This window comes from Lactuca sativa, chromosome 4 (genome assembly GCF_002870075.4).
Source record: "Lactuca sativa cultivar Salinas chromosome 4, Lsat_Salinas_v11, whole genome shotgun sequence".
NCBI lineage: Eukaryota > Viridiplantae > Streptophyta > Magnoliopsida > Asterales > Asteraceae > Lactuca > Lactuca sativa.
Genome location: NC_056626.2, coordinates 118,698,599 through 118,711,954, shown reverse-complemented (window position 1 = coordinate 118,711,954; position 13,356 = coordinate 118,698,599). Strand labels below are relative to the sequence as shown.

General features: G+C 36.5%; 1 protein-coding gene and 1 long non-coding RNA gene across 2 annotated transcripts; both read right to left on the bottom strand.

The window, feature by feature from the left end:
- Positions 1-1,204: 1,204 nt before the first annotated feature.
- LOC111899655 (uncharacterized) lies at positions 1,205-5,274 on the bottom strand. Its single transcript, XR_002853017.3, has 2 exons — positions 4,560-5,274; positions 1,205-4,476 (listed from the first exon to the last, which is right to left on the bottom strand). It is a non-coding gene; the product is annotated as an uncharacterized LOC111899655 (long non-coding RNA).
- Positions 5,275-11,326: 6,052 nt separating this feature from the next.
- LOC111899706 (uncharacterized mitochondrial protein AtMg00820-like) lies at positions 11,327-11,791 on the bottom strand. Its single transcript, XM_023895562.1, has one exon. The coding sequence runs from the start codon at positions 11,789-11,791 to the stop codon at positions 11,327-11,329; it is 465 nt and encodes a 154-aa protein (XP_023751330.1).
- Between the last annotated feature and the right edge of the window lie 1,565 nt (positions 11,792-13,356).

Sequence of the window (13,356 nt, the reverse complement as noted above, 5' to 3'; positions counted from 1 at the left end):
ATTCTTTGACCTAGTATCCATTTGAATAAGCTGATGTGCATAAAAGTTGTAATGTTTCTTGTCCTCAAAACCTTGGTATGGAGATTTGATTTATAGTTGAATGTAGATTTTGAAGCACCAAAAGAACCTAACTTTATTTCCTTTGGTTTGTCTATGATAGATAATTTGAAAGCAAGAAGAGCAAGTGAGTGCAAGTCCAACTTTTATGTGTTACGTATCTGGAACTAATCAAATGGAAAATGTTTATGCCCCAGAAAACTAGGCGTGAATGTGGTATTGGATTTGCAAGTAATAGATTTTCGTCATCAAATGATTATCCTTTAATTGGTTTAATTAATCAACTTTGAGTTGTTATTATGGTCTTTAGATTAGCAACATTTTTCTATTCCCGCGTTTAAGAACATATATGATTGTATTTGTATACATTATTTCATTAGCTTTTATATTGATAATCTTAAGAGTACATTGTTTATATTCTTTTGTATGATGTATATGTTTTTTTATAGTTATTGAAGAAGCTGGTTCGGTTATGTTATAAACAAAAAAATTGAATTCAACAAAATTAATTTAAAAGGGTAAAAAATGGTCGTTTTATAATTCAGCACAACAATTTAGAGGTTCCAAACAATCTGCATGTTAAAAATTCAGAACATAAAAATTCAGACCCTCTTAGAAATTCAGACATCTTAAAAATTCAGATATTAAAAATTCTGATCCTACCAAACAACCCCCATATGAATGAAGTTTAACTCCTTTTTTCCTCTTAAAATATCATGGTTTGCCTTCAAATCAAGCTCAAGAACACCAAAATTCATTTTCACATGTAATTGAAATGTTTTATAGAGTTGGAGAGACAAAGAGCCCATATAAGTTCTTTTAATCTAATAATCTTCAAGTCCACCAAGTTATATTAGCCGTGTTTTTCGTGCCTTGAATTACATGGCCCGTGTTTCCCAAGGTCATTTTTATACGGTTAGGTAATTTAAAAAAATTCGATTTGGTCAATGTATTTTGAAAAAGATAATTTGTGATCCTTTGAACGAATGTTGTTTTCCAAAGGTAATTTTACACGGGCCGTGTAATGTCTTTAAGTTCCTGTTTTAAGCAACATACTTTGGTAACTTTCATTTCTTTCAAGTTTTAATCCTTACTTCATCAAAAATATGCACTTCATCAAAAAATGTATAAATCTTATCGGAACTCATTATACTAAACTTTCATTCTTATTAACATAACAGTATTGAAAATAAGAATTCACTTGTTGTAATGTACAATCATAGCAAAATACATATTAAATTTTCCTAAACATTCAAGGATGTTACAAACAATCCCCCTGGCTGATTACCTCTTTATAATCACATCAACATCTACAAGATTAGTGAAAATAATTTCAACTTTTCATTCTCATGTACAATTTGGTCAATAATTTTTTCCCCACTTGACTAACAAAAGCTCATTCTCAACCACAAGGATTATGGTGTAGGGGTAAGTCATATAGAAGATATGATGGATAAGTTACAACCCATGTTCGAATCCTAACATTGTTATTCTTCGGGTGGCCATGGAGGTTCATTTTTTATAACTCCGGGGCAAATGACATAACTTCATGTTCCCATGGAGGATTAGTCAATGTACGCATAAGCTGGTTTGGACACCCTCGTTTTGGAGGCCATTATTGCCAAAAAAAAAAGCACAAGGTCAGTCGCATTACTTCTTAATTTACAATATCTTAAATTTAAAATAATAGTTAAAATCATTAAATGTCATCATTAGTTTTGATGAACTTAACTACATAATCTAAAGATTCCTTGTTGATCCATCTCTAAGTTAATCAAAACAAATGACATATTATTGTTGGATTTTAATGATTTTATTTTTGGATATTTAAACATTGTTGTTTTGTAGAAAAATATATTACGGTAATATATGAAAACAAACAAGAAATCAGAAAATGATAACATGTTTTAACATGGTGTTCTTAGAATAAATTCTCGCGCAATCAAACATTTGTTTCCAAGGATGCAACAACTAAAAGCGCTTCTTGGAGACTGCCCACATTTAGCCATGAATTCTACCTTGAAAGTGTCAGGAAACACAAGAAATAGGTAGAGGAAGAGATTCAATAACATATAAGATGTCTCAATCTATCTCATAAAGTGTAGTATTTATACCGAGAAAAATGTATAACCGACACATTGGCATCAACTATGCAATAGATGAATTGATGACAAACATTAACCAAAAAATCAAAACCGAAAATATGTGATTAATATTATGTTTAATGCAAGGTTTGTAATTGATATAAATTAAACTTTTAGTAATGAAATAGAAATATTTACTTAAATGCCATGGACTTATTTGGTAGAGCGGTGTATTCGTGCACGCTCACAAACAAGTTTAGTGAACCAAGGCACTTTGGTTCGTAGCTTCACCCTCTACAGACACAAGAGAGAGACCTGACACTATAAGTTTTATAAGGAGAAAAATAAATTCTACTAAGTTATATACAAACTTCTTGTTCAACCTCCATCCTCTATGAGATTATTTAAGCTCATTAATAATTTTTATCTAAATCATCAAACTAATTCATTTTAAAGATTAGTTTCTCATTCATTTTAACTACGTTTTAAGCGCATATTATACCAACATCTGGATTTGTGTTTAGAAATAGAGATAGCCTATTTTTGGAGTATGGATAAACCCATTTTTCCAACAATCCTCATATAAAACATCTGACCGTTTTCAAGCCACCGAGATAAAATACATTAGTTAAACCTTTCATAGGATAGGTTGGTGTTGCCCTTTGAACCGTATTTTAAGAAGTTATTATTTTACTAGGAAAATAGTAGGCTCGTACTCTTTGAATCATTCTATCATTCGTATAAATAATCAGTATGTGTCTCACATAATTCTCTATAAACTACGGAGTACTTAGGTTCTTACTAGTATGTTTGTAATGTTCATAAATTTTTTGCTGGTTCTATAAGAGCTCATAGGAATTGTGCCCTTGAAAATTCCCTTTGAACACCGATACCAAATGACCAAGGGCCATAATTTTGTCAAAACAATTTGACCACATTTTTGAATATTTTGATATATAACGGTCATTGATGATGTTCTAATATTGTTTTAGCCATACTTTAGCTAAATTATTGTGACCATTTTAAATCATATTTACACCTTTAGCCACGATTTAGCATTAAAATTATGACAAGTACGAGCCAGGGTTGAACAGTATGGCCATATGTCATCACTTGTTACGGTTTTTTGTTTGATATGTAGATTAATCTTTTGATGATTATTAATTGAAATGATAAATACATAAGCTCATACAAAGTCGAAATTTATGTGACGAAATAATAGGGTGAAATTTGTTACATGAATAAACTGTTACAAAAATCTAATTTATATGGTGACTAAAATTATTTTATGTGACCAAATGGCAGTGTTTATTAGCAACATAGTAAAAGAAAAAACATGTAACTATAAGTATTTTAAGGTTGTCGTTTACTTTTTTTTTATATGTCTAAAAAGTAAACTTGTCATGATAAAAGAAAAGAAACATGACAATAACTATTTTTTTGTCATAATTTAATTTTATGGTGATAAATTATTAAAAAAAATCATGTGACTAAAAATTTTATGGTTACGATTTATTTTTTCATTTGTGTCAAAAAGTAAAAATAATCATGATAAAAAAGAATACATATAGCAATAAGTATTTTATGAAGGATGCATATACTTGATCATCTTATAATAGTCCATTTACTAATGTTACTAAAGTGATAAACTTATCACTGTGTTATACCACCAACATTCTCTTTCAGTCTTTTGTTAATATAATTTTATAATACATCCATATCTTACTAATTTTTAAGTTTCTTGGGTGTTTTATGTTAGCCTTTTGTTCCGACCGAATCCAGGCATGTAACAAATGGAATTTCTCATGTAAAACATATGTTGGAATCCTAAGTCGAGTAGGACTTGGAGACCAAACAAAATCAACTTAGTTTTTAGGAAACTATGTCCAAGTCAGTTTTTAGTTTCCTAATTGTGATCTAATTACAAGTCAGTAGATTAGAATATATATATATATATATATATATATATATATATATATATATATATATATATATATATATATATATATATATATATATATATATATATATATATACATCTTGTTTAGCCGTGTAGGGTAAGAGATTGTATTCACAAATTGAGTTTTCAGTTATTTCCTCATTTAATCAAAGAGATAGTTTGATTAATTGTTTGTGTTATACATTCTTGACTTGAATTGGTATCAGAGCCAAGAACATATGGTTTTGAAATCAATTTACTTACCTGTTGAAGAAGGTGGTCGACATGATAGGAGATGAAGGGTCTTGAGGCGGTGCTCTGAGGAGGGAGAAGGAGACTGGAGCGACCTCGGTTCAATGTCCCATGCTCAATACCACAAATTACACAGCTTGGTCCCTGCGTATGAAGGTTGTTTTAAAAATTCATAAAGCGTGGAGTATTATCGACCCAGAATTAGAGAAAACGATGAAAAGGATTACCTGGCAATGGGATTATTGTATCAGGCGATCCCGAAATCATTAATCATGCAAATCAGAGAAGTCGAGTCTTCGAAGGCGCTTTGGGACGTAATCAAGGATCGATACATTGGGGTTGATCGAGTGAAGGAGGCCCGTCTTCAAACCCTAGGTGTCGAATTCGATCAGCTTAGGATGAACGAATCAGAGACGATCGACAATTTCTCCGAAAAGCTGTCCGGAATTTCTTAAAAATCGGCAGCATTAGGATCTGTGATCGACGAATCCAAGCTTGTAAAGAAGTTCCTTAAGTCACTGCCACGAAAATTCATTCATATGGTAGCATCACTGGAACATATACTAGACCTAAATAATACCAATTTTGATGATGTAGTTGGCAGGATGAAGGCATATAAAGAGAGGATCAGAGAAGAAGAATCTTATGGTGGTGAGAAAGATCAAGCACTGTTCGTCGAGCATGGTGGAACTTCGAATCAAAACCGGAGAAGAAAGGGGAAGGCAGTGGAGGCTCACGGGACTGGTGCGACTGGGAACAAAGCACACGGGTTTAATGGCTCAACTGGATCCGAATCCTGTGGGTCTAATGGGTCAAGTGGATCAAGCTCTAAAACAAAACAGGACCAAGGAGGCGGTCCTAACAACAACACTGGGTCCAATAATCACCGGTCCAACAGCACGCCCAATTCTAATTATGATCCTAATCAAAAAAATAAAAATAAAAAAAGACTAGTCCAAAATTATTTGTTACCGGTGCGATTAGCCGGGCCACTACACGTCTCAATGTCCGGACCAAATTAAAAAATTACAAGAAAGTAATTTTGCCTAATATGACGACACCGACAAGACCGTTTTTTACACAAGACCGTATTTTTAAACGAAGAAAAGGTGTTACCGTCTCGATACGACTCACAAGACAACGATGTGTGGTATTTGGATAACAGGGCAAGCAATCACATGACGGGAAACCGGTCATTTTTCTCCGAACTTGATGAAGGCATAACTGGGAGGGTTAAATTTGGAGATAATTCGTCTGTAAAAATCAAGGGAAAAGGTGCTATACTTTTCCAAGGCAAGATAGGTCAACAAAGGTTGATGACAGAGATTTACTACATACCGGATCTCAAGAACAATATTATTAGTCTCGGACAAACAACCGAAGCCGGGTGTCATATTCGAATGAAAGATAACTATTTAACCATGCACGATGTCGATAATTGCTTATTAATGAAAGTACAAAGAACTCCAAACTGCCTTTATAAAATAAAATTACAAATTGGAGTTCCTATTTGCCTTCACTCGAGAATAAGTGAAGATGCGTCGCGATGACATGAAAGACTTAGGAACATCAATTTCGAGTCAATTAAAAAGATGTCTAAGAAGGGTTTAGTCAAAGGGTTACCTCAATTTGATCATGAGAATCAATTATTTGAATCGTGCTTGGTGAGCAAGCAAACAAGAAAGTCATTCCCGACTATGACGACATACAAAGCAAAACAACCATTAGAGCTAGTTCACGGTGATTTATGCGGTCCGATCACGTCGGCAACCAAGGGTCAAAATCGGTATATTTTTACACTAATTGATGATTTTTCACGATTTATGTGGATTTATCTCATGAAAGAAAAGAGTTATGCGTTTACACACTTCAAAAAATTCAAAGCTTTGGTGGAGAATGAAATTGGAAAGCCTTTGAAAGTGTTTAGAAGTGATCGAGGAGGTGAGTTTACTTCTCTCAAGTTCAATTCTTTTTGTGAACAAAATGGAGTCAAACGCCACCTTACCGCCCCATACTCTCCACAAAAAAACGGTATTGTCGAACGAAGAAACCGAACACTTATGGACATGACACGGAGTATAATGAAGGCAATGCATGTTCCAAACTACTTATGGGGAGAAGCGGTAAATCACTCTACAAATCTAATCAATCGAGTTTACACAAGAGTCCTTGGTGATACAACTCCATACGAAAAGTTATATAAAAGAAAACCGAATTTAGAGAATGTTCGTATATTTGAGTTTTAGCACATGAAAAAGTTGAACTGGTGAATCTAAAGAAGTTGGATGCAAGATCAAGCCCACTAGTACATGTTTGTTCCAAACCGGGTACAAAATCTTGTCGGTTATTTAACCTGGTGACACAAAAAATAATCATGAGTCGAGATGTTAATTTTGATGAAACAAAAGGGCAGGATTGGACTAAAGAAGTAAGAACCAACAATGAAAAACCGGGCTCATTCATAATACCATGGGACTATCCGAGAGACGAAGCAAACAACAACTAAGGAAACGATATAAACGATAATCCAATTGAACCGATTGAATCGGATCATGAGATGGGAGACGAAGCAGAAGTACAAGATAATGAACAACCAAGTCCAGTAAATAATAATGTTCAACAAGGAGCTGCAAATCAAAGACCCTCAAGAAAAAGAGTACCTCCAAGACGATTTCAAGATTATGAGCTTGATCTTGATAATCTCGAAGAACTCCTTCTAACAACCAATGAAGAGCTGGTATCTGTTGAAGAAGCAAAGAAAGAACCAGAATGGGTCAAAGCCATGGATGCAGAAATCAATTCGATAAACTTAGACTCTCGTGAACAAGCCTATGGGGGTGAAGCCAATTGGACTCAAGTGGGTGTTCAAATTGAAGAAAAATGTAGATGACACCATTAATAAATACAAGGCAAGGTTGGTTGCTAAAGATTACGTGCAACAACCCGGTATTGATTTTCAAGAAGTATTTGCCTCGGTAGCTCGAATCGAATCCATCCAATTTCTTATAGCCTTAGCTGCTACTCATGAGTGGGAGCTTCACCACTTAGATGTTAAAACGGCATTCTTACATGGAGAATTAAAGGAAACCGTTTACATATCACAACCGTAAGGTTGTTTAAAGAAAGGCAACGAGCATAAAGTATATCGCCTTACAAAAGCATTATATGGTCTAAGACAAGCACCTCGAGCATGGAATACGAAGCTTGATGGGATTTTGAAGAGTATGAAATTTCAAAAGTTCATGAAAGAACCATCGGTATACCGGAAAAGTGAAGGATCTAACTTGCTAATTGTAGCAATTTATGTTGATGATTTATTTGTCATAGTTACAAATTTGAGCATGATCAAGAGGTTCAAATTAGAGATGTCCAAGAACTTTGAGATGTCAGATCTTGGAAGATTGACTTATTACCTTGGCATTAAAGTTAAGCAAGAAGAATCAGGGATTACTATAAACCAAGAGGAAAATGCTCAACGCATTTTAAAAGAAGCGGGTTTACATGATTGCAATCCGACCCACATTCCAATGGAACCGGGAAATAAATTGTCAAAGGACGAAGATGAACCCGAAATCGAACCGACACAATATCGAACGATGGTAGGATGCCTTAGATATCTCTTGCAAATAAGACCCGATATGACATATGTAGTAGGAGCTGTTAGCCGATACATGCAAAGTCCAAGAGAATCACATGGTGTTGCAATCAAACACATTTTAAGGTACTTACGAGGAACAACGGGATACGGAATCAAGTACGAGAGGATGGGACAAGGGCAACTTATTGGTTATAGTGATAGTAGCCACAATGTTGACCCGAATGACGAAAAAAGCACAACCGTTCACATTTTCTACTACGGGTCATCTCCAATTACATGGTGTTCGCAAAAGCAAGATACCGTTGCTTTATCATCTTGCGAGGCAGAATTCATGGCGGCCACGGCGACCGCATGTCAAGCAATATGGCTTCAAGATTTGCTTTGGAGAAATCATGAACAAAGCACAAGAAAAAGTGATTCTTAAAGTTGATAACAAGTCGGCTATCGAATAACGAAGAATCACGCCTTTCATGGAAGAAGTAAACACATTCACACGAGGATTCACTTCATTCGTAATTGTGTTGAAAACGAACAAGTGGAGGTGGAGTACATTCCCGGTGAAGAACAAAGGGTGAACATTCTTAAAAAACCACTAGCTCGGACCAAATTGAAGGAAATGTGGAGCTTGATCGGTGTTGAAGAATTCTCTAGAAGGACTTAGAGATCTAGGGGTGATTGTTGGAATCCTAAGTCGAGTAGGACTTGGAGACCAAGCAAAATCAACTTAGTTTTTAGGAAACTATGTTCAAATCAGTTTCTAGTTTCCTAATTGTGATCTAATTAGAAGTCGGTAGATTAGAATATATATACATCTTGTTTAGCCGTGTAGGGTAAGAGATTGTATTCACAAATTGAGTTTTGAGTTATTTTCTCATTTAATCAAAGAGATAGTTTTATTAACTGTTTGTAGGGGTGTTCACGGTTCGGTTTTTTCGGTTTTTAGGTTAAAACGAAGTCAAACCGTTAGTAACGGTTTTTGTCAAGCAAAAACCGAAGCCGAACCGTTGAAATTTTAAAACCGAACCAAACCAAACCATTACTAACGGTTGGCTCCGGTTTGGTTTCACGGTTTGGGCTTTTTAGGCCCAATTTAGTCAAGTTCATTAAACTAATTTAGTAAAAAAAACTGCACTATTAACCTATTAAAAGTGCCAAAAGGGAAAGGAATTCGAGTTTCTGTCTTTCTGAGTTTGAGACAGCGCGTCTTTTGGGATTAGGGTAAGAGAAATACACCTCTTGGACTTGGGATTGGGTTCACAAAATAAATTAGGATTAGGCTGTGATAATTAAATGTTGTGGACTTGTGGGTTTTAAATTTTATTATTTATATATAAAAATTAATATATAATACAACAAAATACAAATACATATAAAAAATTAATTAATATATAGATACGGTCTGGTCCGGTTTTTATACGGTTTGAAATTGTAAAAACCATAAGTCAAACCATTCATTACGGTTTGAAAAGTTCGAAACCGCAAACCAAACCGTTAAGAAAAAGACAAACCGTAAAATCAAACCGATGACCGGTTTGGCCGGTTTCACGGTTTCAAACTGAACCGCGATCACCCCTAATTGTTTGTACCATGAGTTTTTGATTTTTGTTTGACTCCGCTTTCCTAACTGAGAATTCGTTCTTTTTGTTTGACTCCACTATATCATCAGTTTTGAATATTTAACCGACATATGGTGTGAAAATTACATATAATAATGGTGATGAACTTGTTCCTTCATTCTTTACCATTCAAACCCTCCACGTGTTTAATCATCTCAATTGTATTTAATATAACATTTCCAATCACCAAAGGGTATTGTTGGCATTGTGGCCCTATACCCGTTATCATAAAGGAGTTGGCCACCACCTTCCAGAGTTTCCCATGTTTTGCATAAAAGTAAGATTGCGGATAAAGTGCACATTCAATTCTTCGATTTGTTTGATTCCAAATTAGGGATTCAATTTGCTCGATTGCAAACTTGGGTTTAAGAAAAATCAATGATCGGTACCCACATCCTCCACTATGAATCGTTTCTGGATTCCACATATGGAGAAACTGTATGACTGTAAAAATGAATGTTTGTATTCCCTGATGGTTCTTGTACATATACAAGCTGTGTATTTATATACAGTGGAAAAGAAGGAAAAACGAGTCCTATCTATATGGCACTAAGTAACGGCACCCAAGACTAGGTAAAATACTTTGACCAGGTAAGATACTTTGAAATCTTCTGATATCACGTGCTTATCAGCCCCCGGCAAGCTCAAGGATTGGACGGACTTGAAGCTTGGTACGAATAAGATGGACCCGATCTCTAGAGAGTGGTTTGGTGAATAAGTCCGCTAATTGATCGACTGATGATATGTATCCAATTTTGAGTGCACTTGCTTCTACCTGTTCACGAATAAAGTGAAAGTCTAAGGCAATATGTTTAGAGCGAGTGCTGATGACTGGATTCTTGCTCATGAAGATTGCTCCCACATTGTCACAAAGGAGAAGTGGTTGTTTGAAAATTGGAGCATGCAGTTCTTTAATCAGCTGGTGTAGCCACAATAATTCTGCAGTAGTGTAGGCTAGAGATCGATATTCAGCCTCTATGCTTGAGCGGGCCACAACTCGTTGCTTTCGTGATCTCCAACTGATGAGATTTGAAATGTGAAAAATAGCATAGCCATATTGTGAACGACTATCTTCTTTATTCGAAATCCAACCGGCATCGGAGTAAGCTAGTAATGAATCGGCTTTGGTAGGTGAGAAGTGAAGACAGTGGTTTAGTATTCCTTTTAAGTATCGAAGAATGTGTTTGGTAGCTTGCCAATGTTGTGTTGTTGGGGAGTGCATGAATTGGCATACGCGGTTTACAGCAAAGGCTATATCTGGTCTAGTAATCGTAGCATATTGAAGTGACCCAACAATTTTACGAAATAATGTTGGATCATGAAATGGATCACCATCAGAGGTTAATCGGGAGTTGGGATCCGTAGGGGTTGATAATGGTGAAGCTTCGGTCATTTGACTTCTTTGAAGAATATCAAGGATATATCTTTGCTGGGAAAGATGGAGACCAGAGTTGGTGGAAGTGATTTGCAACCCTAAGAAATAGTGTAAAGGACCAAGATCTTTGAGAGCAAACACATGATGAAGCTGACTGATGAATCATTGGATTTTATTAGTGTCGCTGCCAGTAATAATGACATCATCAACATACACCAGTATGTAAATAATGGTGGTTGGACTGGCATGGACAAACAAAGAAGTGTCGGATTGGCAGGCTTGAAATCCTTGGGCAACTAGATAGTGTTTTAGCTTAGTGAACCAGGCACGTGGAGCCTGTTTCAATCCGTAGAGAGCTTTATGTAGGCGGCATACGTGAGTGGGACGAGTTGGATCTTCAAATCCTCATGGTTGTTTCATGTAAACAACCTCGTTTAGATCTCCATTTAAGAAAGCATTGTTGATATCTAGCTGTCGAATAGACCACCCACGAGAAATGGCAATGGAGAGAACCAAACGAATGGTTGTTGGTTTAATGACAGGGCTGAAGGTTTCAAAGTAATCCACACTTGCTTCTTGAGTGAAACCTTGAGCTACCAAACGCGCTTTGTGTCGTTCAATAGTACCATCAGATCTTCGTTTTATCCTGTAAATCCACTTACAACCAATTACATTTTCATTAGTAGGACAAGAAACAATAGACCACGTGTTATTCCTCATAAGAGCATCATATTCGGTTTGCATAGCTTGTTGCCAACACGGGATTTTAATAGCTTGAGAAAAGAGGCGTGGTTCAACGGTGGATGGATCAGAAAGAGATGTGTGAAAAAGTCTAGGTTTGAGAGAGTTCGTTTGTGACCTGGTAACCATGCGATGGGTGTTATTTGGAGCGGGTCGATAATGAGAGGTTGAAGGTTGAGTGTGCTTTGCACGAGAACTGACGGTCGAGGTTTGATAGGATGGAGTATTGGGGTGAATAGGATGGGAGGGAAGTGGAGGTGTGTGGGTAATAGAAGATGTGGAAGTGGAAGAGGAGGATGGGGGAGTTAAGGATGGTGGAGGCTGTGATGGTGGTGTTGTAGATGAGAGAGAAGCAGCTTGGGTAAGTAAGTGAAGGGTAATATCAGAGGGAGGCGGAATATTGGATGAAGGCTTGTTGGAGGTTGGGGGTAAATAAGGAAAAATGGTTTCATTAAAAACGACATGGCGTGAAACATAGACACGGGATGATTGTTGATGGAAACAAAGGTAACCTTTGTGCGTTGAACTATAGCCTAGAAAGATACAGGGAAGTGAGCGGAAATCAATTTTGTGAGAATTGTACGGGCGTAAGAAGGGGTAGCATAAGCAACCAAAGGTTTTGAGGAAGGTGTAGTCTGGTATTTTTTTGTAAAGACATTGATATGGAGACTTAAAGTGGAGAGTAGGAGTGATGGTGCGATTGTTGAGATAAGTAGCGGTTTGAAAAGCATGTTCCCAAAAAATTTGTGGAAGGGACGACTGGGCTAACAAGGTGAGGCCTTTTTCCACAATGACACGGTTACGGCGTTCAACGGCCCCATTTTGTTCTTGTGTATAGGGACAAGAAACACGGTGCTGAATGCCATGGGTGTGGAGAAAAGTGGAAACATTTCTATATTCGCCACCCCAGTCGGTTTGGAGGGCCTTAATGTCGCGATTAAATTAGGTTTTGACCATTTGTTTGAAGTGGAAAAAAGTGGAGAAAACTTGAGATTTGTTGGATAGGAAATAAATCCAAATGTATTTGGTACAATCATCAACAAACAGAATGAAATAACGATGTCCATTTATTGAAAATAAGGGAGATGGTCCCCATACATCTGAGTATACAAGATCAAATGGAGATAAAACAGAAATATGGGAAGCAGGTAAGTGTAAACGACGACTTTTCCTGAGCTGGCATGAGTCACAAACAGTGGGAAAATGCTTGGAAGAAACAGGGAGCTGGAAGGAGGAGAGAAGTCTGCGTAGTAGTGACTCATGTGGATGAGCCAGACGTTGGTGCCAACCTTGAACAGATGTGCGAACCCCTGAAAGAGCCAAGGGTGAAGAACACTTATTGATGAGGGTTGGTACACGATAGAGACCATGGTCAACGTCCCCCTGGAGAAGAGTTTGACCCTGCAAATTCTTGACAAAACACTGGTTACGCCAAAATTCCATATAAACGTCATTATCTTTGGTTAATTTAGATACACTTAGAAGATTCTTAGTTAAGTTTGGAACTACTAAGACGGATGGCAAATTTAAGTTATGCAAGGAACTGACACCAATATGAGAAATAGTCATGTTATTACCATTGCCAACCTTCAACTTATCGGTGCCGTGGTAGTCTTCAGCAAGATTGAGTTTGCTAATATCCGGAGTGACATGGTCCGTTGCACCGGTGTCAAAGTACCAGGCAGGGTCGACCA

Excerpts from the sequence above, each read along its gene's own strand:
- LOC111899706 (XM_023895562.1), bottom strand. The coding sequence starts at position 11,791 with ATGGTTACCAGGTCACAAACGAACTCTCTCAAACCTAGACTTTTTCAC.